The sequence below is a fragment of the Zonotrichia leucophrys genome, chromosome 8 (assembly GCF_028769735.1).
Source record: "Zonotrichia leucophrys gambelii isolate GWCS_2022_RI chromosome 8, RI_Zleu_2.0, whole genome shotgun sequence".
NCBI classification, from domain to species: Eukaryota; Metazoa; Chordata; class Aves; order Passeriformes; family Passerellidae; genus Zonotrichia; species Zonotrichia leucophrys.
The window spans coordinates 8,590,598-8,618,283 of record NC_088178.1 but is presented as its reverse complement, the minus strand read 5'-3'; the positions used below and the strand labels follow the sequence as shown (position 1 = coordinate 8,618,283).

At 40.3% G+C, this 27,686-nt stretch overlaps 1 protein-coding gene across 1 annotated transcript; it reads right to left on the bottom strand.

Annotated features, from left to right (window-relative positions):
* Nucleotides 1-138: 138 nt before the first annotated feature.
* On the bottom strand, nucleotides 139-27,619 carry CFH (complement factor H). Its single transcript, XM_064720491.1, has 24 exons — nucleotides 27,448-27,619; nucleotides 23,496-23,681; nucleotides 21,630-21,735; nucleotides 20,845-20,921; nucleotides 19,070-19,264; nucleotides 16,740-16,910; nucleotides 15,119-15,298; nucleotides 13,476-13,676; nucleotides 12,023-12,193; nucleotides 11,503-11,679; nucleotides 10,467-10,643; nucleotides 10,136-10,309; nucleotides 8,784-8,966; nucleotides 7,991-8,173; nucleotides 7,284-7,466; nucleotides 5,918-6,097; nucleotides 5,315-5,521; nucleotides 4,510-4,695; nucleotides 3,646-3,822; nucleotides 2,503-2,679; nucleotides 1,877-2,059; nucleotides 1,123-1,323; nucleotides 669-863; nucleotides 139-533 (listed from the first exon to the last, which is right to left on the bottom strand). Coding segments are annotated over exons 1-24 (3,933 nt in total). The 5' UTR covers nucleotides 27,509-27,619; the 3' UTR covers nucleotides 139-531.
* Between the last annotated feature and the right edge of the window lie 67 nt (nucleotides 27,620-27,686).

The following is a 27,686-nucleotide window of genomic DNA, read 5'->3' as shown; positions in this document are numbered from 1 at the left end:
TTCTGGCTAGAGACTGCCTCAAGCTGTTCAAAGGAGACTCCATTACTTGCTCTTTCTGCTCAGGCACTCAGGACACTCAGCCCAGACTCATTTCCAAGCAAGTGCATAGAGAAGAAAGTAGGAACAGACAAGGCCAAATATGCTTTGTGTGCTGATAATCAAATTAACTGTCATCTTTAATTCTTGTCTCAGTATGCCACCAAAGCCAGCCTGTTTTCAGGCCACAATTATTAATAAAATAACAGTGAGATCAGGAAAGAATGGATAAAATGTAAGCACAACCCTTTTCTGCATAAAATGTAAATACGTTTACAAAACTAGATCTAATGTGGATAATATGCAAAGACAACCATCCAGTAATAAAAACAAGAACAAATTCCAAGACAGAACATTGGCTAAGCTGCAAACAAAGCACAGCAAAATGGGAAACACCAGGAAAAGTTGAGCTCAAGTCAGGAGATTGGTTGAGGTCTCTGTCATTGCTGCAGCTGGGCTCTCTCACGTCATTTCCTTTTACCCAAACAACAACAATTCTGTGTAAAGAGAAAAAAAGGGGAAAAGGCATCAATACCAATCCTGACAGACTCCAGGGGCTCCTCAGAGCAGTGAACAGGAAATGTCAGCAGAACTGCCTCCTACAGCCTGTGCCCCATGCAGCAAGCACTTACACTGACACTGAGGATATGGAATCACTCCATCCAGGCACCGGGTGCTGAAACTCTGCATCTGGGAAGCCGGCCGGAAGTCGGGCTTGCACTCAAACACAACAGGGTCCCCTGAGCCATAGTGAGGGCTTGACTGCCTGGGTGACTGCAACTGAATGTTGTTCGCTTCCATAGTGTCCCTATCCAGAAAACAGTTGCCTGCGGAAAAATAATTCTGTTATTTGCCTGTCAATCTCACACTGGACAACTGATGCTGTGTTGGGACCCCCTGTGAGTGCCCCAGGTGCCCTTTCCCCAGCTCAGGTGTGCTGGGCAATGACATCCTGAGGACACTGCCCCTCTATTCCTGCAGCTCCCACACCCTGGCTCACAGCCAGGAAAGCCAAGGGCTTTCTGCTTCCCTTCAGCACTAAAAATGCAACAACAGAGCAGCAAAGGCAAAGAGGGGATTACTTACTTCCCAGTGTGCACAATGGGTAGTTCAGTGTTCCCTCCACACACTGGACTCTGAAGTTGGGACTACTTGGATGTTTCAAATATCCTCGTTTACAGCGGAACTGGATAAAGTCACCCGATGTGGAGTACAGCTTGGCTTGCCTACCCCATTTCAGCTCAATATTGTTTCTGTCCATATCTTCCTTTGATGCTGTACAGGCCACTTGAAAAAGTCAAGAAAAGAATTGTCAGTACTTCATACAGACACACCACATGCTTTGCTCCTAGAGCCTACAGAAGTCCTTCACATCAAAGACGCTTCCAAGTGTGCTCTGACCCTCTGTTACTTGCAACAGAAAAGACATTCACACCCAAGCTAAAGGGGAAAAAAAAGCCTTGGGAGAAGCCTTGTCACACTGCCAGTCACGCAGGGGAAGAATGAAGCACAGGTGGGGACGACACCAAACACCAATGAACTTCCCCATATATATTTTTGAGAGATCCCTCCTTCCCTTCTGCTCTGTACTTCTCTAAATTTGTTTTCTCATCACAGAGGCACTCCTGGTTTTCCCCAGCACTGACACTCATTCAGACCCATCCTCCTGGCCCACAAGCTGAATTTTAGCAGCAACTCCTTTGAGACAAAAGGAGGACGCGCTGCCAATTTGCCCTGCCAGCATTTCAGTCCCAGCACCAGTGCCGCCCTCAGGGTCTCAGAAGAAGACAAGAGGAGCAGTCACACAGCCTTTGGCCCCCCAGCACATGCTTCAACCTACCCCGGCAAATTGGGGGGTCTGTCCACTGCCCATTGCGACAGGTGATTGTAGGAGATCCTTCCAGGATATAGAAATCTGGGCATTTGTACTCCACAGTATCACCTTCTTGATATTCTAGCAAGGGGAAGTGAAGAAGCTCTCCACTTTGAATAACTGGAGGTGTGCCACATCTCCCAGCTTGTCCTGAAAGAAATTTCCCAATCAGAGAGGAAGTTCAGCTGCAGAGAAGGTCTGGTCAGAAATACCACCCACACTATCTTGGCACTACTTAGAGAAGCGGAGTAAAGCAGAGAACCAAACAGCTGGCAGGAGCAAGAGTTTCTCATTTCTCCAAAGTTCAGGCTCACAACTGCCAGCTCACCCCCTCTGAGCACAGTTTAAGTGCTTGCAGCTGTCCTGCATAAGGTGTGGCACTTGGCCCACTTGAGTGAAGCCACCTGGGTACCTCAGCTTGGTAAATTCACCCCATCTGAACAGAGACCTGGGGAATGGCCTGCCTTGTTCTGAGTGTGCCAGAGCCATGGCAGCTGTGCACCGTGAGGGCACTGAGAGGCTAAATGACAATGAGGCAGCTTCATGATGCTGTCACTGACAGGAGGCTGAATGGAGAGACAGAGAGAAGTTACCTTTGCATGTTGGCAGCTCTGTCCAGGTCCCATTTTTGCACACTACAGTAGAAGGCCCAGTCATCTTAAAATTTTTCCAGCACTGATAATTTGCACTCTCTCCAGGCATATATTTTGACTTTCTAATACCATCAATGCTACCACCAGCAATTTGTCGAGGAGGATCACATCTCACATCTGAAAAAAACCACAGCTGCAGTCACCTTTCCAGTTATTAAGATGTTCATCTATACAACCACAAGTGAAAGGAATTAGCCTTGTTACAATTTCTGTACAGATTTTCTGCCTCAGGTGGGTCAGAGGAGTTCACCATGGGGGAAGCAATGAGGTGTGGCAGTGGCTGCAGAACACTGTTTGGGACTCTCAGGAGATGTCAGGGTCAATGAGAGTTTCTAGAGAAAGCCAGTGTTTCTGTACTTATATACAAAAACCACACCAGCCTTGTCATTCCCTGGGGAGCCCTGGCCTTCCTGGAAACCACAGGGGTAGCAGCCAAACAGATTCCCTGCTGGAGTGCAGAGCTCTCCAGTAGAGGGCTGGCCATGCTGCAGGAGCTTGTCAGCCTGGGCTGCTCAGGGCTGGGTAAGCTCAGCCAGCTCCACGGAGCTGTGCTCACCCTGCAGCCACAGATTGAAATGGGGGACTCTGGAGCATTCCTGAGTGTTCCTTGTCACAGGAACAATCTTTCCACTTCCATGGCCCTAGCAGATCTCACATGGTTTAGATCTGGGGCTCTGCTAGGTTTTGCATTGGCCAGAGTGGAGCACTGCAGAAGAAGAGCTGCTTCTCTGTCCTACTGCTGCTTCCATTCAGCTTCAAACACAAGAGAGAAGCCCTTAGGTATGTGTGTCCACTGAAAGTCACTGAAGTGACAGCCACTGGGGAAATACCAACAGCATACAGGAGAATGACAGAGCAGCACGTCTTAGGCCCTGCTGCTTCAGGAACATTTTTTGCTATTGAAAATATTCAATATCTGTAGAAGCATCAAGTTTAATTAAATTTCTGTGCAAGGAAGCAATAGCAAGTTCAAAGCTGGGGTAGCCAAAGAAAACAAGTAAAAAAGGCAAAGTCTTCAGAGTATTTCAATAGAGAACTGTTTGCCTCTACGCTAACAGGCAAGGTGAAAGCACAGATTCCTACCTCTGCAAACTGGGGCTTCTGACCATTGACCATTTGAGCAAAGGACGTAATTTGCACCCATCATCTGGAAGTTCCTTTCACACTGATAGTGCACCCTGGCGCCGGGCAGGTACCTCTCCTGAGGAGCGTCTGCCATGCGCGCGTCGGGGATCTCCGGCGCAGCTCCACAGCTGACATCTGCAGAGAGAGGGATTGCAGTGAGAGACGCAAAACCCACACAGCACTCCGGCATTCCAGAGCTCCTGGTGGGCAACACAAAACTCACACAGTACTGCATTCCAGAGCTCCTGGTGGGCAAAAAGCACTTTGAGGAATGCACACCATTTTCTAAAGCTAGAAAAAGAAGGTTTATTCTGATATATTATATGGTTTATTCTGCAATGCTTCAGCACCCAGTAGTGTTTGCCTAAAAAACTAAAAAGAGAGGTCACAGAGATCAGCCAGCTGTGCTGCACAGCATCGTGTGCCACTAGTTTGGAAAGTGACACAATTTATTTACTATTTGAAGGTGCTTGTCAGCAACTGACATGCTAGCGATGTGAAAATAAGACCCATTGCCCCAGAGCTATCTGCTCCTTTGCAGCCAGGATGCTGGACTCCTCCCTAATGTCTGCCTGCTTGACTTCAAGAGAGCCAGGATTCAGCTACCAGCTCCAGCCCATGGGGAGATTATTGCTTTGTTGATCTACCCTGCTTGTCGTTTTCCAGAAGCCAGAAAAATAGGTGTGGTAGCAGCCCATTCAAAGCAAGTCACCTGTTGGCTCTATTGGCCTGACTCACCTGCATGACCAAGTAAAAATTATCTTAATTCACAACATGAAATGCTAAGAAGGATCATGGATTACTTAGAAGTAGAACCCATACCTCTACAGAAGGGTGAAGTGGAAGGTGATGTCCAATTTCCCTTCCTGCAGAAAATTTCAGGGGAACCAACAATCTGGAACCCTGGACCACACTGGTAGCGAACTGTTTCACCAGGCTCATAAGATTCTTTCTTTCTGCCTTCAAACTGAGCATTGGCAACTTTTGGAACACTTCCACACGGCATTTCTGAAAAGATAACAGAAATCTGATGTGTGTGATACACATTGAAGAAGTGTACTTACTGCATCGAACAGGTGCTTTAGAGAGCTATTTGTAACATCAGCACAGCCATCTGCTAACAGTGGATTATATAATTATAATTACTTAATAAATGTATAAAAGGTAGCATACAGAAGATTAAAGAAATCATTCTCCCAAATATACAGACTTCAGCCACTGAAACACTCCAATTCTGTTTCTAAACATGTCAGAATGTTTTACCAGAGGCCTTTGTCCCTTGCTACCCTGACGCGATTTCCAGCCCTGAGGCACCACAGCCACTTTTAGTCACCAGTGGACTCTGGAAAAGAGATCTTTGGATCAGGAGGATATGCCTAGGACTTATCTGGGAGAGATATGAACTGAGCAAAGACTACAAGAATATTAAGGAATACTTAAAAACTAAGCTGCATTAAGGATGTCAGTTTTGCATCCAATCAGGATTGTTCTGAAGACATCCATGATGGAAGATTCCACAGCAAAATATGAAGTAGACAAATGCACTTTTAATGATCCATCTCCAGTTTACAATTCTTTCCAGTTAATTCTGAAATGTACTTCAAAAAAAAGTAATTTTTGATATTACCCAAACATGAAGGAGCTGCAGTCCAGTTTCCCATAGAGCAATTTCTCTCTGTTGGTCCCTTTAACATGTATCCAGAACGACAAACATACTTAAGTCTAGCACCAGCCAGATACATTGTTTTCCCTTCTCTTTCAATTCTTAAGTTTGGATTTTCAAGCCTGGGAGCATCAGCATATTCTACAGATTCTGGTGGCAAACATGGTTTTTCTAAAAAACACAGACAACACAGAAAAACAATAATGCAAGAAAATCAATATTGCAACTGTAACTAAGTAATAAATAATTTACAGAATTGAGGACATTATTTGAGGCCTCCAGTCAAAACTGAGACTCTGTTAGGCAACATACTAAACAAAAAATAAGCACACAGCTCTTGAGGGACTACCTGAAAATTGTATATGCCATCTCAGATAAGTCTGTGTAAATGAAAAAACTGCAGTTGTTTGCACCTTTTTAGCAACTTATGTTCTACTGCTTTCCTGCAGTTCCCTGTCCATGGAAATCTTAGGTAAGTTACAGCAGCCTCTCTTGCTCATGATGACTGCAGATGAGTAACACAGACATTCATAACAAATGATGGAAAAGAAATGTGCCAGTACTGACCCTCACAGTGAGGTGGGGATTGCCATTTCCCATCTATGCAGGTTATGTCCTTTGTACCGACGAGCTGGAAACCGACAGGACATGAAAAAAATGCTTTACTCCCAATCCTGAAGTTTCTTCCTGCTGTTGTCTGCTGAGTTCCAGGGACCTGAGGTGGAGGTGGGCACACATTCTTCTCAGCTGAGGACACATATTTATGTTACAATAGAACAAAAAAAAGTGTAGCAGTTCAGCAGAGATTGCAACACAAACAACTAAACCAACACTGGTGCTACATAACTCCAATAGCTATCTCAAACTTTGATTAATACTATGATCATTTGGCTCTGCTTCAGAAACAGCAGAGTTGCCTTCAGCTGCTCATATGCTTTCAGAGTCATAGAAAAGACAGTCACAGCTGTCTACACCGAGCTAAGACGGAGTTTCTTGTAGTCCTTCCTTTCTTTCTCACACAGCTGCACACTCTTTTGTGCTTCTCCTCTCTCTATAATGAACTCCTTTAGGAAAATTGAACCAAAGTCTGGAGTTTTGTTTTTTCTTCAGACTAAGCTGATAGAGCTAAATGAGAAAGCTAAAAGAAAAGAAAAAAATAGGCTAAATTTTTTCCACTCCAAGAATGAAGGACTCTTTCTGCCAAAGGAAAGAAAAAGGGAGAGAATGAGGTAGATGTAGGACAGAGATCTGAGGAGTCTTTCAGAGCTTGGTGTCTTGCTCCTAGTGGTTCCAGAAAACTGAGGAAGGGACAGTGATTGCCATACTTTTCCCACTTTAAATGTGGTATAACCAAAGTGAGAAATGAGGTAATGGTTGTTTTACAATCACGCTTTCTACAGACAATATCCTGTTCTGCCATGCATAAAGGCAGCCCTGAAGACATTGACCTCTGGTGTGTTACATATGGGCAGCCTCCTCTGGGTCTGTGCTTTTTCACTGGCTAACTCAGCTTTTTTGTCATAGTTTCACTAGGAGGGAGTTGGAAAATGGAGGGAAAAAACAGACAAGAAAAACTTTGAAGGTTTAGAGGAAATAAAGGAACTTTGACTGGAGCTTGAGCTACGTGCTCTGTTTTGCATCGGGGTAAAGCCTTTTGAAGAATTAAGCTTAAACTTATCATTGCATCTTTTCTCACATCAGAAGTGCCAGCAACAACCACTCCAATTGTCAGAGTAGAGAGCATTATGTCTGCCTTACTAAAGTGGTGCATCTCTAAACCTATTACCTGCTCCAATGATGGCCACAACCACCCTTGATATAACCAAGTAAACCTTTCTATTTCAGCCTAAGGATACAGCAGTGCTAAGAATCCTTCATAATGAGCATTTATCATGCCCGCATCAAAAGAAATGGTCCAAAGGTAAGAACGCACCTGTACATGCAATCTCTGGTGTCCATCTCCCAGACACACAAGTTGCCTGTTTAACATTTTCATCATTTAATGGACATTTATAACGTATAACTTTTTGGAACCCAGTCTTCCTTCTTGACATGGAATAGTGGCCAGAGTACACCAGCAAAACATCCTCTGGAATTACACATTGAGGGAATGCATCTGAAAAAAAATAAAAAGAGCTTAAAAAATAGATTTAGATCCTACAATATATATAATGATGAAGATGTCATCATTTGTACAGAAGTTCCATGTGAACTTGAGGAAGAACTTTACTGGGTGGGTGCTTGAGCAGAGAGGTTGGACCAGCTGACCTGCTGGGGCCCTTCCAACCTTACTCATTCTGTCACTCTGTGAGAGGACTAATCCACATAAAAGTGGTTATGGTGGGACAAGCTTAACAAGTTAACATTGGCTATTAACATTACTTTTAATTCCTTTTAATAATTGACTTTAACCACTGGACAAATGTCTATTTCTTTCCCTTTACAAAGCTGTAGATGCAGAGTCTTTCCAGGATGAAGGACTTGCTTCCATTTGAAAGGAGTAAATTAAAACCACTCAGTTTTGATGCATTAAACTCTAGCATGTCTGGCTACATACTGATGGCTGAAGTCCATTTTGTAGTCAAATTTTGTATGCAACTATATTACACTCACATCGGAAATATTATGGAAACAGATTACCAGCACAAACAGGTAAAGGCTTCCATTCTCCATTAAGACATTTTATTTTCATTTGCTCAGTATTGTCAGAGCCTGGTTTACATGTACAAGTTACTTCATCCCCATGTGAATACTGGGCCTGGTCCGCCTGATGCAGAACAACATTCGGGATAGAGGAAGGTGAGTCACAGGGCATTTTGTCTTCTGTTGAAAAGAGAAAAAGTATTCCATAATAATACAGGAATCATATATCAATAGCTGAAAAAAAACCTTAAAATAACTATATTTGCATTTAGTGAACCAAACCTACACCCACTAATTGTAGCAACTAAATTTCAACACAGTTGGGGTATGTATATCTTTTAGCCAGTTTGCTAAATTGCTTTCCTGCCTTTTCCCTTCTTTTTTCAACACTGGCATGATCCACAGGTAGTTCCAGTTCACACTACAGAGTAAGGAAAACTTCAATTAATTCAAGTCACCTAAATCACTGGCTGTGATCAGTCAAAATTATAATTGATCATACACCTGCACATTCATAATGTTTCAGTCAGAATTATTACAAGAACTGAAACCATTGTAAGGTCTCTTACAGGACTGCAGAGCTGTCACCTCTCCATGAGATCTGCAGTTCTGCTACAGCAGTAGTGACAGCACAAGGTAATGGCTTGTCATGCAATTTTATTTTATTATTTTCTTACTTTGAACAGAACATTAGATCTGCTAATACATATTTTTAATTGTGAAAATATCTATGAGGTAATAGACTGCAGAGAATTACAGACTTGTCAGAAGTAAGAGCTGTGTAGCTTACCAATGCAGGAGGGAGGAGATGACCACTGTCCATCAACACATTCTATTTCCTTTGATCCAACCAACTTAAATTCACTGTTACATTCATATTGCTTTGTGGCCCCATGCTGGTAGTGTTCCACAGAGCCACCAACAATTATTCCACTGGGAATTTCAGGGGGAGCTCCACAGCCTTTGACACTCACTGAAATAAAGAGATCAAGTCTGTGCTCTGAACTCAGTACTTTCACCACAATTATATGTTAAGTGCAACATAAACCATATTGAATGTATCAATTAAAGTGAAGGAGGATCAGAGAAACAGGTTAAACAGGTGATTGATTTATGCCTTTGAATGTCTGGATTTGTGCTGGGCTGGAGATCACAAACAGATACAAATGACCAGGCTCACTCTTGTCTCTCACTTCCATGCACCGTCAATGCCTGCTCTGAGAAAAATGTTTGATAAAACCAACCCCGTTTTAAGGGAAAAGTAAAAAAAGTGTAACAAGAATGGTAACTTCAGTATTCTTGAAAGAAAATAAGAAAATTGATAATTCTGCAAGGAATAACCTATGTCCTAAAAATCACCCAGAAAAAAACTCCAAAAAAACAAACCCAAAACAAACACCACAACAACAACAAACACGCACAAAACAAAACAGACAAACAAACCCAAACAAAGCCCTCCATACACACTGTATATTAAAGGAATTCAATTTTGATGCATTGAGTGGAACTCCTATTAAGGGAGCTTAAAATGTTCCTGAGTTAAAGAGCCAAATATATGAAACAGACTTGCTTTTAAATGCAAGAGTGTGAGCAAAAAGGATGACAGAGTAAAAGTCACCAAAAAAAGTAATTGAGTGGGAGGTCCCTTTTTTCTTTTCAGCTTTGTGAAAGCTGATGCACCTCATGAAAGGGCTCAGCACCAGCACAAAAAGCTCTTCTCAGATGCCAGGAAGTTGTGTGCTAAATTAAGAACACTAAGTAAAGGGATACATATTTTCCTGCTGTATGAATGTACTCATCCTACTATATGAAACTAAGAATTTCATGGGAAAATCCTTCACCGGGTTTCTTTTCTCTTTTTTGGGTCCAGCTCTGTGTCACCTCCAAAACCATTTTTTTCCTTCAATTTTATATGATCAGAAAAAAAAGAGCACAGGGTGCACTATCTGATAAGTATCAATATTAAAATGCCGAAACCAGGACCTTTGGAATACAGTAAGAGAGGACACTACTCAAATTAATCATTCCTATACTGCACATTATTTATGAAGTTGTGAACAAGTTTTCAACATTAAAGTCAATAACCTGATTAATATTTTGTGCAAGCCATTTACCAGCTCAGTTTCAGTATTGCAGAATTACCTTGACACGCTGGTGGTGATGGAAACCATCCAAAGTGGTAGCACTGAGAAGAGGCAGATCCCACCCTTACGGAGTTTTTTGCACAGGTAAATGTCACAACAGCTCCACTGTGGTATTTACCCCGTTTGGGAGAGAAATTCCCATTTCTCAATGGCAGCAACATACATTCGATTTCTGTAGAGAAAAAATATTTTAACATATAGTGGACAACCTACAGAAAGTACATGAAATGCTACTGGTTAGAACAAAACCAAAGGAAGGCTTAAAGAAAAAAAGGTTCACAGAGTATATACAGAGAGTGACAGTGATTAGCAAACACAAAAATATTCACCACGACACTCAGGTTCTGGACTCCATTCTCCATTTTTGCCACATGTTGTGGTATCAGTTGGCATGTTATTTGGAGTCCTGTATCCCTCCAAACATGAATACTCAATTGTATCTTCAGGCAGGAACACAGTTTTGTTTGTGTAGGGAATCAAAATGTTCTCTGGTGCTTTACATGATTCTGTAGAATAAAACAAAGTTAGTGAATTTAGTTACCCAGAAACACTGCCCTTTGGAAGTATCATCCCTGTAGGTATATTTGAAATATCAGTAATTCTACATTGTCTGAATATTATTGTAGAATATGTAGCCTATTCACATATTATCTATTGTATTAATCTTCCAGAATTTGTCTAGAAGTAATTTTTAGGGTAAATATTTCATCCTTAGATTCAATTATTTCCTTTAGCTACATATTATTATCATTATCAGTGTTATCATTAATATAAGTTTAGGTCTCATAGCAAATGGTTTGTCCTGCTGTTCCCATGGTCAGTTGTGAGTCAGAAAAAAGCCACAAAATCCTAGGTAAAGGCAGTCTGAAATAAAAGGACAAGATAAAATAGTAGCTAAAGTTGGTCAATATTACGACCAACATATAACAATACAAGATTAAGTCTCCAACTGTACTACACCTGGTTCAGGAGAGGAAGGAACTTTGAAATAATGAACCCTCTTTGTCTCCAGTTTTGTCATATTTAAATAAAGTTCTTGGTGGAATGCCTTGGTTCACAGATGTTGCTTCATAAACTGAGAGTAAATTTGGGCAAATGTACCTTGTATCAGGGAAGAACCACTGAAGAGGTCAGTGATTACCATTAACTCAGCGCTAAAGAAATCCAAGAAGATCCTTTACATTTTCTCTCTATTTCTTGGAGCCTGAGAGAGGCTAATCTCTGGAGAATCAGCTCTCTGCCCATTAAGAAACCTCTACAAGTCAAAGTGACAAATCTGTGAGGCCAGAGAACATCACAGAATACCATGTCCACAGGACACACTGGTGACAATGACAGGGAGCCCTGAAACCTTTTCCTACTCACTGATGCACTTTGGAGGTGGAGTCCAGCCGCTCTCTTTGCACTGTGTGTGTCCTAATTCTTGTCCTTCTGGAGTCACAAACCCAGCGTGACAGAAATACAGGATCTCCTCCTTTAAATTGAATGTTCTCTTATCTGAGTTCAAATAGCCATTCTCAACAATGATATCCTGGCACTTTTCTGAAAGAAAGAGACAAGATTTCTTCCAAGTAAAGCACTGCCAAGCTACATGCATAAAAATCAGAGCAGAAGGATGACAAGAGAAGCAGCAGTAGGATTGAGAAAATTGTTTAATACATGGTCAACTGAATATATTTTTAATTCCATACATTGTTAATACATAATGCTTAATATGTAATTTAAATGAATGGAAGTCTTGGTTGGATGTTTCAGACCTATATTCTGAGAGAAAACTTCTGTAGTATGTTAAATCATTTTGTGAAGGAGAGTCTTCATTTTCAGAAATTACTGCTACAGCAAATAGTTTTAGCTAGAAACCTCACCAAAGTGTAAGCACACTCACTTTTACGGGTGCACCTGGGAGGAGGTGCCCAGCCATTCCTGGTGCATGTGACCTCGTTGTGCTGAGCCTGGAAGTCGGGGTGGCAGGTGTATCCGACTCTGTCACCTTCCATGAAATAATTGTTCCTGTACAGGAAATAACCGCCTGCCAGCTGTCCAGTGAAGCATGTTTCTAAAGGAGGAAGGAAAGTACATTTAACCACAGAAGTTTCTACAGTAAGAACTGAGAGAAATGAATCCTTAAGAACTGTTACTAACAAACAGGCCTCCAAGCACTTTTCTGTAGCCTTGTGTCACAAAAAGACACTCGTGTGCAAATCTGAATGAAACAGTGTTTTGTTTCAGTGCCTTGTGGTTAATGGACCACAAGATCAGAACTGGAAGCTGCTACATAAAGTAATAAGAAGTGGCCTAGTAACCAAAAATCTCTTACTCATCGTTCAACAAGCAAGCTTGGCTCACTTCAGTGCTTCTCACATCGGTTTGCTCTCGTTCGTCTCTAAAACGTTGGTGCATGCCCAGAGTGAACTCCAGCATTTGCCTCCAGGAGATTTTATCATTCTGTGGAAGTGTAGCAGCCTCTCAAACCAGCTCTAGAGATTTTAGCAACAGCTTAGCACGGTGGCTCTAAGGCCTCCTGTCCCCAAGAACCCAGACACAAGGCAGATGGCTGAAGAGATGTTATACTGTGTTACCTGCGTGCCTGCTCCTTTCCTCCAGGCAGGGCTCCACTCATCTCCTGCACTGAGCACCACTCCACTGAGGGCAATGAGGAAAGAGCAACCTTTTGTAGTCCACTTTTGTGCCCTACCAGTAGGTAGGTACTTTGCTGTGACTGAAGATGTGTGAGAGGAGGCCTCATCTCGCTGCTTTAGATTAATTTTAAGTTCAATTAATTTTAAATTGGAGTCAGTGTATCTGGTTCTCTTGCTGTTACCTCTTGCTGAAGTGGTTCTTCCCTGATACAAATGATCCATTTCAGCTTATTGCAAAAGTGTGACACCTTTTCAGCTCTAAAATTCAGTTTTCCAAAGGAACCAGGCAATGCTTTTCAGAGAAGATGAAGACTAAGTGCCAAAGTGCCCAAGCCACAGAAGGGAGAATATATTTACATAGAGTAGAAACTTTGTGTGTGCAGCAGTGGTGCAGATGAAAGTATATACTTTCATATTACCAGAAGCCAGAGAGGAGGAAGGTTTATATATATTTCTTAGTCTTATGAATATTTTCAGGAGTAAGCAATCTTCAAAATCCAAAAGCATGATATCTGAGTGTCCCCAGGTGACATTTTGTGCTCTGCAGATAGGAAGACAGTCTGGGTGCAGTTCCAGGGGTCACCTAAAGCAGTTTGACTTTCAGCAACTGTTTTGTCTTGTGTTCCATCAGAACAAGTTCTGCTGCAAAGATCTTTGATAATTAACCCAGAATTGAGTATATAGTGGAAATGTACTTACTCAGACATTTTGGCTCTGGAAACCAGCCCCTTTCAGTACAGGTAATTCGAGACCAGTAATGTCCAGTGGGGGTTGAATAGCCACTGAGGCAGCGGTATTCTACAGTCTGTCCAAATCTTTTTGGAAAGTAATAGTCTTTATAGTACTCATGTGAATCAGTTAATTTGCCATTTTCTATAGGTGGATATTCACACGGCTTCCCTTGAAACAGAATGGAACAGCAACAATATCAATACATGCACGATAAAAATCTCAGGACACAACTCAGATTCAGCTTCATCATCTGAGTATTTTCAGAAATGGACAGAACCAGGACTGCACACCCTGGAAGATGGTAAGGAGTGCAGGAACAACCACACTCTGCTTCTGGGGCCTTTGCCTACAGCTGTGTTACCTCCCTCCATTCCATTGCAACCAGCAGAAATCCAGCCAGCACTCTCTGCAGACTCCTGAGGGTGATTTGTGGGACCAAAAGTTAGTATTCATTGTACAGTGAGATGGCACTGGAGAGGGTCTTGATTAAATTTACTATTCTGACCATAAAGGGAGCCCAGTCATCTGGCTCAGGTATAGAAACGGAACTGTGAACTCTTAACATTGAGATGACTCCTGCCACCTCCATTTATAACTTTAGGGCTCCTGCACCAAAAGCTCTTCCTGACTCTTTTCATTTTTATTTTAAAGCTGCAGCATTCTAATTTTCTTCTCTTGGTTCCACAAAATAACTGATCTTTTCCAGGGAAAAGTCCAGGATAGAAGGAGGAGATTCTCAGAAACTTCCATTCAAGTTTACCCAGGCTCCTCCCAAATGTTCTGACCCAGAGTCTACATGCCAGGGCAGAGCAGACCATTCAATTATGAGTGAAGTGGGCTCAGAATGACACCTGAATTTTAGAACCCGACTGATAAGAGAAAACTCAGACACTAAAAGAACATGTTTCAGAAATAGCTCTAATCATCTTATCCAAAGGTTCCTTTACAAGACTGATTTCATCAGGACTTCTCTCACATTTGAAGTTTTATTTTCAGTGATCAAATATGAAAGTGTGTTAAATTTTGAAACTACCCGCTAATTTATATATTTGGTTTTTTTATACTGTGCCTACTGGGCAAAACTATCATTGCAGTTATGGGAAGTTTAACCCAAGAAATAACTCATCAACCATCAAGAATCCCTTGCTTCGTTATCTGACAGGCTATAAAATAGATAAAATCCTGTGACTGTCCATAACATCAAATTACAAGTAAAAATCTAGAGCTGTGATACTAGAAGGAAAGGTATTTTCCAATCATTACCTGTGGTTTGGCTACTTTAAACTCCCCATGTCCTCTAACCCTGACTGGGATGCTATTCCTCAGGTGGAGCACAAACCTTCCTGACAGTGAGCTGACTGTAGCCCATTTTAACAGATTTGCAAATACAGTAAGAGGTAATATGTGTGTTAACAAACTCAATGTAAATCTGGATTACACCATTGTTTTTACAAGTGATTTTTCTAAACCATCAAATTCAGCTTTACAGTACAAAGAAAAAAATAAGCAACTATCATATTTAATGCTGCTCAGATTTTGCTCTTAACTTATTTTCTCTGAGATACTTCCAACAATTCCACATTGTAACTTTACTGATGAGAGCTACTTACGGACACAAGCTGGTTCAGGCACCCAGCCATTCTTGGTGCATTCAGCTGTGCTTCTGCCAGTTATTGCTTTAAAATGAAACCCATCATCACACTCTACTGTGATTGTATTACCCACTGTGTACTTGTCTTTTTGAGGTATAAAGTTCCCAGAGGAAATTACTGGAGGAGAGCATACAATTTCTAAATAAAAACAGGAAAAAAATAAGAATATGTTTAAATGTATTGCATAAGTTCTTGTTTCCATACTATATTGGCCATAACTGTATAAAATTGTTAAAAAAGGTGGTTCTTAGAAGCGTGTGGTTCTGTAAGAGAAAAGTGACAGCTGTTACTGATGTCATGTTAATTAGAAGATTAAAACTTAATTGCAAACAGAATGGTTAGAGAAAGAACTGGAAGCCATCAAACCAAACCTAATTTTTTCCTTTAGATCTGCAGCTGGGTTTTGCTGGGCTTGTTTATGGACACTGTCCCAAAGGAGGACAATTTCAATGGCAAGTCCTAAATGCAGAAATAATTATACTTGACTACGAACTGATCATTCAAAGGTTGTGTGATTAAGATTAGTGTCCTTCAGTGACACTGGAAGTACTTCAACAACTGAAAAAGGTCAAGAATATTATTCTGAAAACTCAAGATACCTTCATGCTCAAAGAAGTCAGGCTAACAGATTTATAAACCCCTGTCTTTTGGGGGTTTTGTGTCTTCTTCGAGTTCAGAAAATATCACCAGCACCCTGAGGGCTGGGAGGGGATGACTGTAAGGTAAGCACAGGTTGGTGCTGCTGTGGTGTGGGGGTGGGTGAATCAGTTTTCATGCACGCCCTGTTGAATCCTCTAGGTCCAGAGATAAACCCAGTAGGATCCAGAACCATTGTCTGAGTACACCTCAAGTAACAGAGCCCAGCATATGAGTGTCCTTTTGTTTGGCACTCCTTAAAAGCAGTATGTTGTCAAACTGTTGGCAATGCATATTAACTAATGACATTACTAATCTTGAATCAGAAAGGTCAAAATCTGAGTGGGTTCCAAGACTGACAACAAGTCTTTATTTCTAAAGGAGTCTTTCTGGAAGAAGTCCCAGGAAGGTGGGTGGTGCATAAAATCCTATCATGTTGCCCTGTTGCCAACATTTTTTTTTCCCAGTTTCAAGATTTTGGCAATTTCTTGAAGCAAATTCAAGGCACTGATAAATTCTCCAAAATTTCATGAAACTATTTCAGTTGGGATATGACATGCATATTCAGAGATTTAAATACAGCCTTTAAGTGCTGTGATTGAAGCAAAATCCATGACCCATAGGGCTGATGTCAAACAGGACTAGCCTCAGGAATTATGGATTTGTCACATGAACTGCGCAGAAGGCATTTGAGAGTTAAAAAACAATAGGGACCTTTAGCATTGTAAATATATGAATTTGTAGAGATTCTCAAGATTCTGGTTTTGCTCCTGCTCTTCATGGAAAACTCTTATCCAGTTCTTTGGGCCCCTCAGCACTTAATCCTTCCAGTTTTCATGGATATTTGATGTGGATGGATTATTTTGTCATGAATGAACTTTTTAATCTCTAAAATTACTTCCAAACCCAACTAAAGTGCAAAACTACTTTAGGGAAGACTGACCAGTGCAATAGGGAGGTGGATTCCATCCTGATGCAGTGCACAGTGCATCTGCTTTGCTCCCATATTTGTATCCTTCTTCACAGAAAAACTGCAGTAGCTCATTTTCCTTGTAAGACTTCCTTGGAGAACGGACATATCCATGAAGAATTTCTGGCACATCACAGTTAATTTCTGAAATTGATACAGACAAAAATTCACATATTTTAATTTTTAGTTGCTCAGGATAAATTTCTATTAAAATAAAATTTAGTGGGTTTTTTTTGGTTTGGTTTGGTTTTTTGGGGTTTTTTTGGGGGGTGTAGGGGGGGTTAATTTGAATTCACAAAAACTTTTGGATTTGAAAGCTGTTTGGAACTTATTTGAGCATTTATTTGATTCTGAGTTCCAGGTGGAAAATGTGGTGTAGCACAGCTTCAATTGCAAATTGGTTCATGAGACAGATTTCAGGGCTTTTATTTGTACTTTAATGGATTTGGAATCAAGAGATAAGGCAGAAGACATTCCAAAATAAGACATGAGGGTAGCTGAAATTTAGGATTTTCTATTTTTCAGATAATTTTTTTGTAATTTCCAACAGACCTATTCTGCTCTCAGAGCCAGTAGGCTATTAGTTAAATCAAGATATCAAAAGGAGAAAAGAATTTAAAGTGTCTGAAAATTGACACTAGAATGCTTGATATCTATAAGAAAACATCAATGTTCCCAGTTCCTTGCCAAACCAAATAAAACCACCATGATCTTGCAGTTTCCTAAAAATGCATTCATAAAGCCAGAAGATATTCAATGTTTTGTTTCTGAGGTCACAGAACAGGACACCAAAGAGTTCTCTTGGATTCTTTTACTAAATTTACTTTGTGTTTAAAATGAAATATTGCTCATGAGAACGGTCATTGTTTAATGAAATTCACTATATTCTGGAAATGTTACAAGCATAAATGTTTAATTCCACTTCAGGCTGTACAAAAAACAGTAAATGGGGGTTTCTAAGCAGCAAAAACCAGTACTGGAATTGTGAACAAGCCATAAATATATTTGCCATCCTGACGTGTATTCTGCTCTTCTAAACACATACTTCATGATCAAATAACATAGAAATAATCTAAGAAACTTGATGTGCTGAATATTTAAGTGTTGGTTGCCATAATCTTCCTGGGACTCATTCTCATACCCTGACAATCCAAACCCATCCATTCTTTTTTCAGAAACTGGGAGGAATAATCCCATCCACCAGTGCAGGCAGGGCAGTGTGGGATTGACTGGCTGAAAAGCAGTTTTGCAGAAAAAAAGAGTTGGTGGTCCTGAATGGACAGGTTGGACAGGGGCCAGCAGTGGGCCCTTGCAGCAAAGAAAACACTCTTGGCTCCACAGGAAAAGCCAAGGCCAAAGGAGGGGATGCTGCCCCTCCATATCTCTGCAGGGCAGAACTCCCAGCAGAGGAAGATCAGGACTTAGTGGAGCAGATCCAGTCAGGGACAGGAGGATAATTAAGGAATTGGAAAAACTGACAGATAGAGAGAGAGGTTTAAGATAGTCTGGAGCAAGGAGAGCTCGGGGGAGGAGGGCAATCTGTTTTACATGAGTCAATTCCTGGCTCCAGTGGGGCAGGCAGAAGCAAAGGTCACTGGCCACTAGCCATACAGTGAGAAGCAATGGGCACCAAATGAAACACAGGAAATGCCACTGCTAAGTTTTCACTAAAGAGAGTTCAACCACTGCAGTGGGAAACTGTGCATTTCCATCTTTGGAGATATCCAAAGCTGACTGAACATGTTTTTGAGCAACTTGCCCCAGCTAATTGCTTTGAGGGACCTTCAGAAGTCCCACACCACCTCACTGACTCTGGGGTTCTGTGAAAACTAAACACAAACCTTCCAACTTTTCCAAACACATTAGTGTGAGGAAAGAAAAATCTAACTTTTTTTTTTAATTCTATGTACCCTAAGAATTAAAATCCTACTTGTTAACTAAACTTGGTTTACACAGATTCAGAGTTGTTTCTGATTACTTTAGTTAAATCAACACTGAACTGGTTGACTCTCATGCGGACATATCAAAGAATTTGTGTGCAGCCTGGCAAAATATACAGCTTGTAGGAAAAATACGGAACAAACAGCTGCTCCATTATCCTAATATTAGTATCCAATACTATCATATTTCTCTTTCTTAACTTACTTTTTCATATATGCACTGGAGATTTTTTACAGACACACCAAGCTAAGTTGCTGTGAGAGAAAGTGAAAACTTTGTGGCTTCCCATGCTGTGGCCATGATTTAGGAGTCTGTGAGAACAAAGCATCTTAATGACACAGAGTCAATAGTGTTCTTTTTACCTTTGCACTGAGGCACATCGCTGCTCCATTCTCCATTAGCAGAGCAAACAATTTCTTTAGCTCCAACAAGCTTGTATTTTGCATTACATTCAAAATTTACAACCTGGCCAAAGGAATATTCTTGGCCTAGCTCAAATGCACCAGTCATAATTATCCTTCCATTTTCAGGTTCTTGTACAGGTAAACACTTTATCACTGGAAAAAAAAAAAACCAAGGAAAGGAAAAAAAGTAATTTTGAGGTCTGTAAAATAAGCTGACACACAAAAAAGTTAAAATACAGAAAAATCACTGTAATTTCTTTACACATATAAAAAAAATAAGACAAAGCATCCACTGAATTAGATGATCTCACCCAACCTAAATTATGGTTAGCTGAGCCTTGATTGACACCATTAAAATTTGCCAAAATCAGTTGACTTCGCTTAGAGTTGTGCCAAACTGAGTTTGCTATGGACAGTTTGCTATCTGGAACAGTGCTGAATTACACACTGCCTACAATAGTGTGTAATTAGCTAAAATTCTAATTCAGTTCAGTTATTACCAAAAATTCTCATTAAGGATATCAGAGCAATTATGTTACTAAAGTAAACAAACACATTGGCAGACATTAATTAGAGCTCTTGTATCTCCCAGTTGTGTACCTGTAGAAAAAAAAAAGAATTAACTTATCTCATCAGATATGTCTTATTAAGGGGGGAAATGACTATCAAAGCTCATTCTTAGATGCTTCCATGGATATCACTGAGCAGGTACAAAAGTGGATTTTGTTTTGTTTACCAAAGCTGCTTCTCTCTGACATTTGCCATCTTGGAAGTCATCTGCCTTTTCCATGAGCTCATATTCTGTCTCATGGGTTCTTCACATTTAGGGCACTCTACAAATTCTTTCTTTATTTAATTCAGTGAAAACTCAACCATGACAGAAATAACTTAGGAGGACTTTGAAACTGAAGTATCTTGATGAGACATGACAAAAATGTTGGAAACCCTTGCTCCATATGGTGCAGACAGACCTCAATACCTAAGTGTGAGTGCCCTCAAAATCCAGTAAACTAAACGCAAAGTATCTAAATCCACAGAAATATTAAACCACAGACAACAAGCTCTTGTCAAGATATCTACTTTTATTTGATCTTAGAGACCCTTTCCTGACATCAGATGCTTAACCCAAACAAAAATGTCACTGCTGCCCACATATGTTAAAATAAAGCAGTTAAAAATTATCCTTGTGAAGAGCAGGAACCTTATTTTCATGATCATACAGGCTTGAAACTGGTGAAAAGGTTCTAAAACCATAATCTGAGCCATCCAGTCTATTAAGTCTTAATGTCTGTGTCCCCCTTGCTCTCACTCTGGCTTACTGAATGTCTTCCTCATTAGTATGCTAATAGGGAGGCCTTAACAAAATCTTAATGCTTAGGATGTTCACAAGGATGGAGGAGGAAAGTAGCTAAAAAACACACAAACCTTCACACTGGCTTGAAACTCATCATCCCAAACGCCATTGGCAACCACGTTTTGTAGGCAGCTACTCTGTCAGGGCTTTTGGGGGAGAGCTTTAAGCCTGTCTGGAAGTGACAGGACTCCACTTTGGGAAGGGTTTTTAACAAAAGCTAAAAAGAGCTGAGAAGTCACTGTAAGAGCTTGTCTGCTGCCTAACTCGACTTTAAACATAGGTGAATTAATACTAGTAAAGGAATCACAGACTATTTTAGATAGCATCAGACAGATAAAAAGACAATTTAATAGAGAATTTAATGTCAAACTCCATTTACCTTCACAGTGAGGGATGTCATTGCTCCATCCATCTGCCTGACACTCACGGTAATTCCTTTGGCTGAGCATCTGGTACCTTGCCAAATAAAAGGCAAAAAATGCTAAAATACACTTTCATTATGTGACAGAAACAACAGTGCTGCTGTTTCTGAAGCAGAGGAAGATGGCTTCAGGTGTTCCAGCATAGAATAACCAAAATGTGACAGCACTGAGTAGCTTTTAACCTGCATTTTCCCTATGTGCTGTCTTTTGACTGCACATGGAAAAAAATTCAAATCAAATCAGAGAGTAGGAAGGAACAAGGAAGAAGGCTTCTTCATTACAGAGACAGAGAGCTTTGGCTACATAACAAATGCACTCAGAGGAGGGACAGCTACTCTGAAAAGACAGTGAGGAACTGAAGGGATTAAGGAGAATATTGATTTTTGGAACTCTCTTGTGGAACTCGGGCTAGATTTCAGTAACATAACAACTGCAAAAGCATGGCTAAAGCACTGTACCAAAGCTGATTTGCTTTTCAGGAGGAAAATACCCAGACACAAGCACAATAATACCATGTATTTGACTTGCTGCAGTTTTCAGTGGAGAAGATAGATAGAGAATTTCTTTCAAGCATTTAGTGAAGACACGTGAGTCTGCCAGAAATGTCTTCCTTCAAACATTTTTACAACATGTAAGCAAGCATTAAATATTAATAAACTGTATTACAGAGAATAAATGTATAACTGACAGTATAATTAACACCTCATGTTAATTCTCATACATTGAATTAAATTAGTATTACCCATCATTACATCTGTACTCAACTCTGGCACCAAAAACAAATTCAGTTCCACTGGTAAGTTCAAAGAAACCAAAGTCAGTGTCTCCAGGATGTCCACAGGGCTTATCTGGTTGGAAAAAAAAAAAAAAAAGGGAAAAAGCCTTACTTACACCCTACATAGAAAAGTGAAAATGAGAGAGACAGCATTTTTCCAGTGATTAGTAGTGAGTATGGTCTTTAGGGGTTTCAAAAATTCAGAAATGTTCAGCAGAAGTTTGATTAACATCTCCTTTTTATCACTATTTTCATAGTTTTCAATGATAACATACTAGAGTATGCTTATTCAAGAAAACAAACAAAACCAACCTACCTGCAACAAACCCCAAACCACAAATCAGGATGTTTTATTCCTTTAAAAAGGCTGAACTCATATTCATTTTTATGACAAATTTATGGCAATTTTCATACAATTTGTGACATAATCTGCACCAAAGCCTCCGGTAGAGAATCCATTCACAATCAGAAATGAAATTTCCTGAATTCTGTTGGGGACTGTGCTGAGTGAAGTAGGGTGACCAAAGGCACAGGAGTTATTTTTGGTCCTTAGTGCCTGCTGCTGAAAGCTCCCCACAGGACTTTCCTTATGGCCTGGCCCTAGCTCTTTGCTTTGGATTCCCAAAAGAGTGGAGAAGATGAACACTCTCACTCATCCTCTTCTGATCTCATAACATGGACTGCAAAATAAACTGCACAGCTGAAACCTATTACCCCTCCTCAGCAGAAATCTTTCCTGATTCTTGTCAAGCAAGGCAATTTAATTCTTGGGGCCTACCAACATCCTCCGTTTTTACCAACAAAGATGTGTTTGAGCAGGCCCCAAAGCTGCTGCAGGGGGATTCAGGGGAAATGGCAGCTCCTGATCAGTGTTTGTGCCCCTGTCCTGCCGAGGGACCCCCAGGCTGAGCAGAGCATCCCCTCCTCTCCCCAGGCGCTCCGTGCCGGTGGCAGCCCTGCTCACTGGGTGGCAGCATTTGCTAAAACATCCTGCAAACCAAATTCGGGAAGGGCTCTGTTCACTCACTGCTTACACAACGAAATCTGAACACCGAGACAGACACTCAGTCAAAAATGTAAAAAAAGCTATTAGTGACTTAATAATTCTTACTCATGGTGTGTATTCATCTCTCTCTGAACACCCAGGACTTATATTCACAAACCAAATATTTATATTGTACTAGTAAAAATGTTGCATGTTAGATACACAATCATAACCCCTTGTTTCTAAAATTCCTTTGTGTTCAAAGCTCATTTATTACAGAAAAGAAGTATCTACTCACTAATGATAACAAACTTCAATTTCTTCAATAATGAATTCTGTATGAGAGTGTGTGATACTTGAAAACTCTCAGCACAGTACGCTAGAGATAATAAATAGCAGCTCTCATCCTAATTGTGAATTACAGCTTAAAAGAAAAGGCAGGGAAAATAATTTCCCACTTGCAAGAAATGATATCTTTCATAGAAATAGTTGAATAAGCTGTCTCTTGACTCACATTCAGAAGCCAGGTTTGTGCTTTATCCTGCTTAGACTAAAAATTTTTGAAAGCAAGCTTCTAAGAACTTAATAATTGATTTTAATAATGTAAATTGGGTTAGTAAGGCTGGTCTAGAATAAGATCTTCTGTAAAGAAAAAAATAAATCCTTTGATCTGGAGAAAAGGAACTTAAAAGAAGTTCCCTTATGCACATATCCTTTTTAAGGTGATATTTTAAAGAGTGCAGAAACAAGTAATTTATGAGTAAAGGAACAATTTCACATTGACATCACTGGCAAGGCATATGGTCTGCCAGATCAAATGTCTGCAGATGTTTTGCACAAATACTTACTTCTGCATTCTGTCCCTGGGCTCAGCTCCTTCCACACTCCATCAATGCACCGAAACCCAACTCGCCCAACTTTTACATATCCAGGCCGACAGTTGTAAATTGCTTGGGTCCCATGGGGATAGGGAGGCTTGTCCCAGGTTTTAGCAGGCACTTCTTTTACTCTCCTAGGAGGAGGTCCTTCACAAGCTGGAAATTTTAAATAAAAACATTGGTGACTGAAGTACATGCTACAAACACCAAAACAATCTTGCAGTAGGAAATGTAGCAAGGGGGCCATTTGTGATGAGTGTTTGCTATTGAATCAGCACAAAATAGGAAAGCGACAAGGATGCACATTTTGCAGGGATGTGACTAGACATTTAGGAGGACACAGGAACAGCCAGGTGCCAAGGAACCATCCAGGACAGCAATGGTTCATTAAACAGATTTTAGTTACACAGCCTGCAGGGAGATCAGTGCCCTGGCTGGGACTGCAGATACCTCCTGCCCTTCCTTCTGCAGCAGCTGCTCCAGGCCTGTCCTCCCACTGCCACAGAGAACAACTCTGGGCACTCTGCAGTCTCCTTTCACACTATTTTCTTCTCCACCCACCACCACCTTTACTGACATTATTTCACACGTCATTTGATTATGTTCTGCCAAACCTCTCACCTTTACAATGCCTAAACTTTCTCTCCAGGCTCAGATCACCTGATATTCCAAAACTTATTTCCTCTTGTTCCTGACTTACAAGTTCCTTGTTACACAATATAATTAATTCTGGGTATTCACTCTGACCTTTATCTTCCAAGCATAGTTTGGGGAGTGGATGGTGGTGTCTGGTATTTCTTATTAGCTCAATATTATACAGTCCTTGACCAAAAGCTCCTTTCTGGGCCTCCTTCAGTGCACATGAAATGTACAGCCATGCCCCTATGAACCACAACAAACGAACCTGAATTTGTTTTATTAAGAAGTTCCTCAGCAGCTTGAGAATGAGCAAAGTCAGACAAAAGAGGAAAGAAGCAAATGTTGGGAAACTGTTAACGAAACATTAAAGGATTTTGTCAAGAAATAATTGCCCTAATTTCAGCGACTAATTTTCAGGTCTTGGGTGACTGAAATGTACACATTGTGGAAGATGAAGTTTCAGCCAGAGTAACGGTCTCTGAACAGCCTAGCTAATTAAATGTAATGAACTCTGTTTTCCATCTGAATGTGAAAGGTGAGCATTCATCAGGAATAAATAACACAAGCCCTGAGGAATAAAGCCTTAGAAAAGGAATGAAATCTCTGTATAGAAAGTAAATGGGAGAAGGAATGTCCACCAGGGAAGGAAATCCTTTGGTGAGTAGATGCATTACTCAGCAGAGACCTGGCACAGGTGTCCTCTCCCCAGTTCAGCTGTAAGTTCACAGGTTTCAGAAAGCAGCAGCATCCTCACTGAAACCTTCCTGTGGGTTACCCAGGTGCTGCCTGGAAATAGGACTGGGGGGAAAAATCTTTGGGATCTTTCCTTTGTGAGGGATGTGGAGTTAAAGCTCACTGAACTGCACTGCAGAGATGACACCACACATTAAGTAGCTGATGTGGAAGAAGGTGTATTTTATATGCTCACTTTGTGTTAGAAATCCCAAAGAGTGGAAAGTGAGTTTTACTTGAGTATACAAAGACACATTGTTGACAAGTCCTTTGCTGTATTTCAGTCAGGGGAATACCAACCAAACTAGAGGCATAATTTTATAAAATGGTTTTAAAAATGGGGAAAAAAAGATTTGTTGCAAAGAAAAAAACACATTATTTGAAACTGTATAGTTTGAAAACAATGGTAATTTTGAGCTTTAATAACGTTAGTTTGGCTCTTTTAAGTAGGCAGAAGAATCAGACAAGCTTTGACAATACTGCTGATGTGCTAAATGAGGAGTGTGCCCACCCCTGTTTTTTCCAATTACTTTGATCAGTATTCTCCCTCCTATGAATGATTACATCTGAATAAAAATTATTGTTTTTGTGCACTAGAGGGTACTAGGCTACTCTAAAAAACGTAGGAGAGGCTTTTTTTAGCAAGAAAAGACAGACTCAAATTCTAACAACATTTTTTGCAAAATGTAGGAATAAGCAAAATGAACAGGAATCCTCTAGCTGGTTCTTTCAAATGTGTTAAAAATTGTTAGTTTACCCAAAAAGTTCTTTTCAATGGCAAGAAAAAGAATGTTTCTAACTCCACATATTTCTAATTATACCTTGTTTGAATTAGCACTTTCAGTTTGCAAGCTGAGAGTGCACACTGAAATCCATAATTTAAAAACAGGTTATTGAGTACAACGAGAGCTTCTCTATTCCTCCCTATGAATTATATCATATATTTATTGCCTGCTGTGCAGAATGCAGCCTCTTGCTTACATTAAACCCCCCTGCCCCCAATTTAAGATAATCTCCTTGGTCTCTTCACCATTACTAAGATTTGCTGGGTCTCGCTGGGTTTTATCTCAACTCTTCCCCACTCCTGTCCTGATGTTAAACTATGAGTGACCATCAAGTGTCAGAGTGTGTGTATGTGAGTCTATATATATGTATCTGTGTATGCAGTTTCTTAGAGGCTGGAGGTGAAGAAATCCGCTGGCAGGTTGTACTTCAAACCTTTATTAGTTCCACTATGCACCAATACCAGAGGGATTTATTTCTATATTAAAAAGGATGCACAGAATGGATACCTTCAAATTCCTTACTGACAGACAGGAGAGCTGGAATTCCTCATTCAGTATTTACATGTGACTTGACCTCAGTTAGAAATAGCTCAAGCTGCTTTTTTGCCAACAATATTCTGTAGCAGCCTCTACAAAGTGCAAGCACAATTACAAATCCAGGTGCAAATGGCTTCCAGTCCTTGTGCAAAACCCAGCTCTCAGAAGACTTTCCACAACTCTCACAGACTTTCAGCAAGAAGCTTAAACAAGAATCCTGCATGACCCATGGTAATAGCTGTCCTGGGTAAATCAAATTTTGCTGCATTCATATTTTTTTCCAATCTCCCTGACCTAAATAAAGCATTGTGAAAACAAAGTGCAAATTCAGGCAAACTTTAGTTTCAAATTCCAGGACTTTTCTGCACTTCTTTGCAAAAAAATGAGACTATTAGTTGCTTTGAGGCAATATTTATTTATATTTAATTAAGATAGCACATTGTTTTAATTTTCTGATTTTTCAGTTTTTCAAAGTAAAATCCATTGGATCTTTGTGATTAATAAGGTCCTCATAACTTTCAACTGAAATGAAAACCAACCTGAACTGAGCAAAGACATTGCAGCTCAAACGCACACAGCACTCTTTGCACAACACTCTATGCCAAGAAACTCAGACGTAAAGCAAACAAATTAAATAACTGAGGATAAAAAAATATAAAAACAAATGAAGAAAAATACACTGAAGAGAGAAACAGAAAACACCAGATGTTTCTGAAAAGATACACAGAATACTAGCTACCTCTTCAAACATGAAAAAAGCATACCTGGATATATTTATCTCCTTTCCTAGACTAAAACCAGTCGGTCAATAGATATATTAGAAGTTTTTCAGTCAATGTAGTAATCATTCATCCTCCTCAGATCATCTTACAGGTTATTCCAGACAGAAAATAATATTCTATAAATGTGCATTTCTACTTTAATCTACCAGTTGCTTCCTTGTTTTAGATATTAGAATAATTAGCAAACATAATTAACAGAAAATCAGTTGTCTGGCTCCAGTTTATAGTGACATAAAGCATTTGAAAAGTTGTGCAACAGATTAATAACAGCAAAATAAATAGGTGAAAAAAAATCCTATGACAGGACACTAAATACTAAAGGTACTAAAAGCTGCCAGAAGAAATGTCAATTATTGTCAGAAGTTCATGAAAAAAAGCTACAAAGCCTTTGCATTTTGCTTTAGTTACCACCTTCACACACACTCTAAGAGAGCAGTTAAAGCTTACCTCTTTGTGCAGCACAATGCATCCAACACACGAGCAGAGCTGCATAGCCCAGCAACGACATTCTAGAGATTCAAACCCTCAGCAAACACATCCAGTATTGTGGCCTACTTTTTAATTCATTACTTTGTGCTATTTCCACTGCTTTTTTACTTAACTGGTCCATGGACTGACCTTGCAAAACATTTATACTCTGATTTCAGCAGTCACTTCCCCTAAACCTCTTGCAACACACAAGGGTT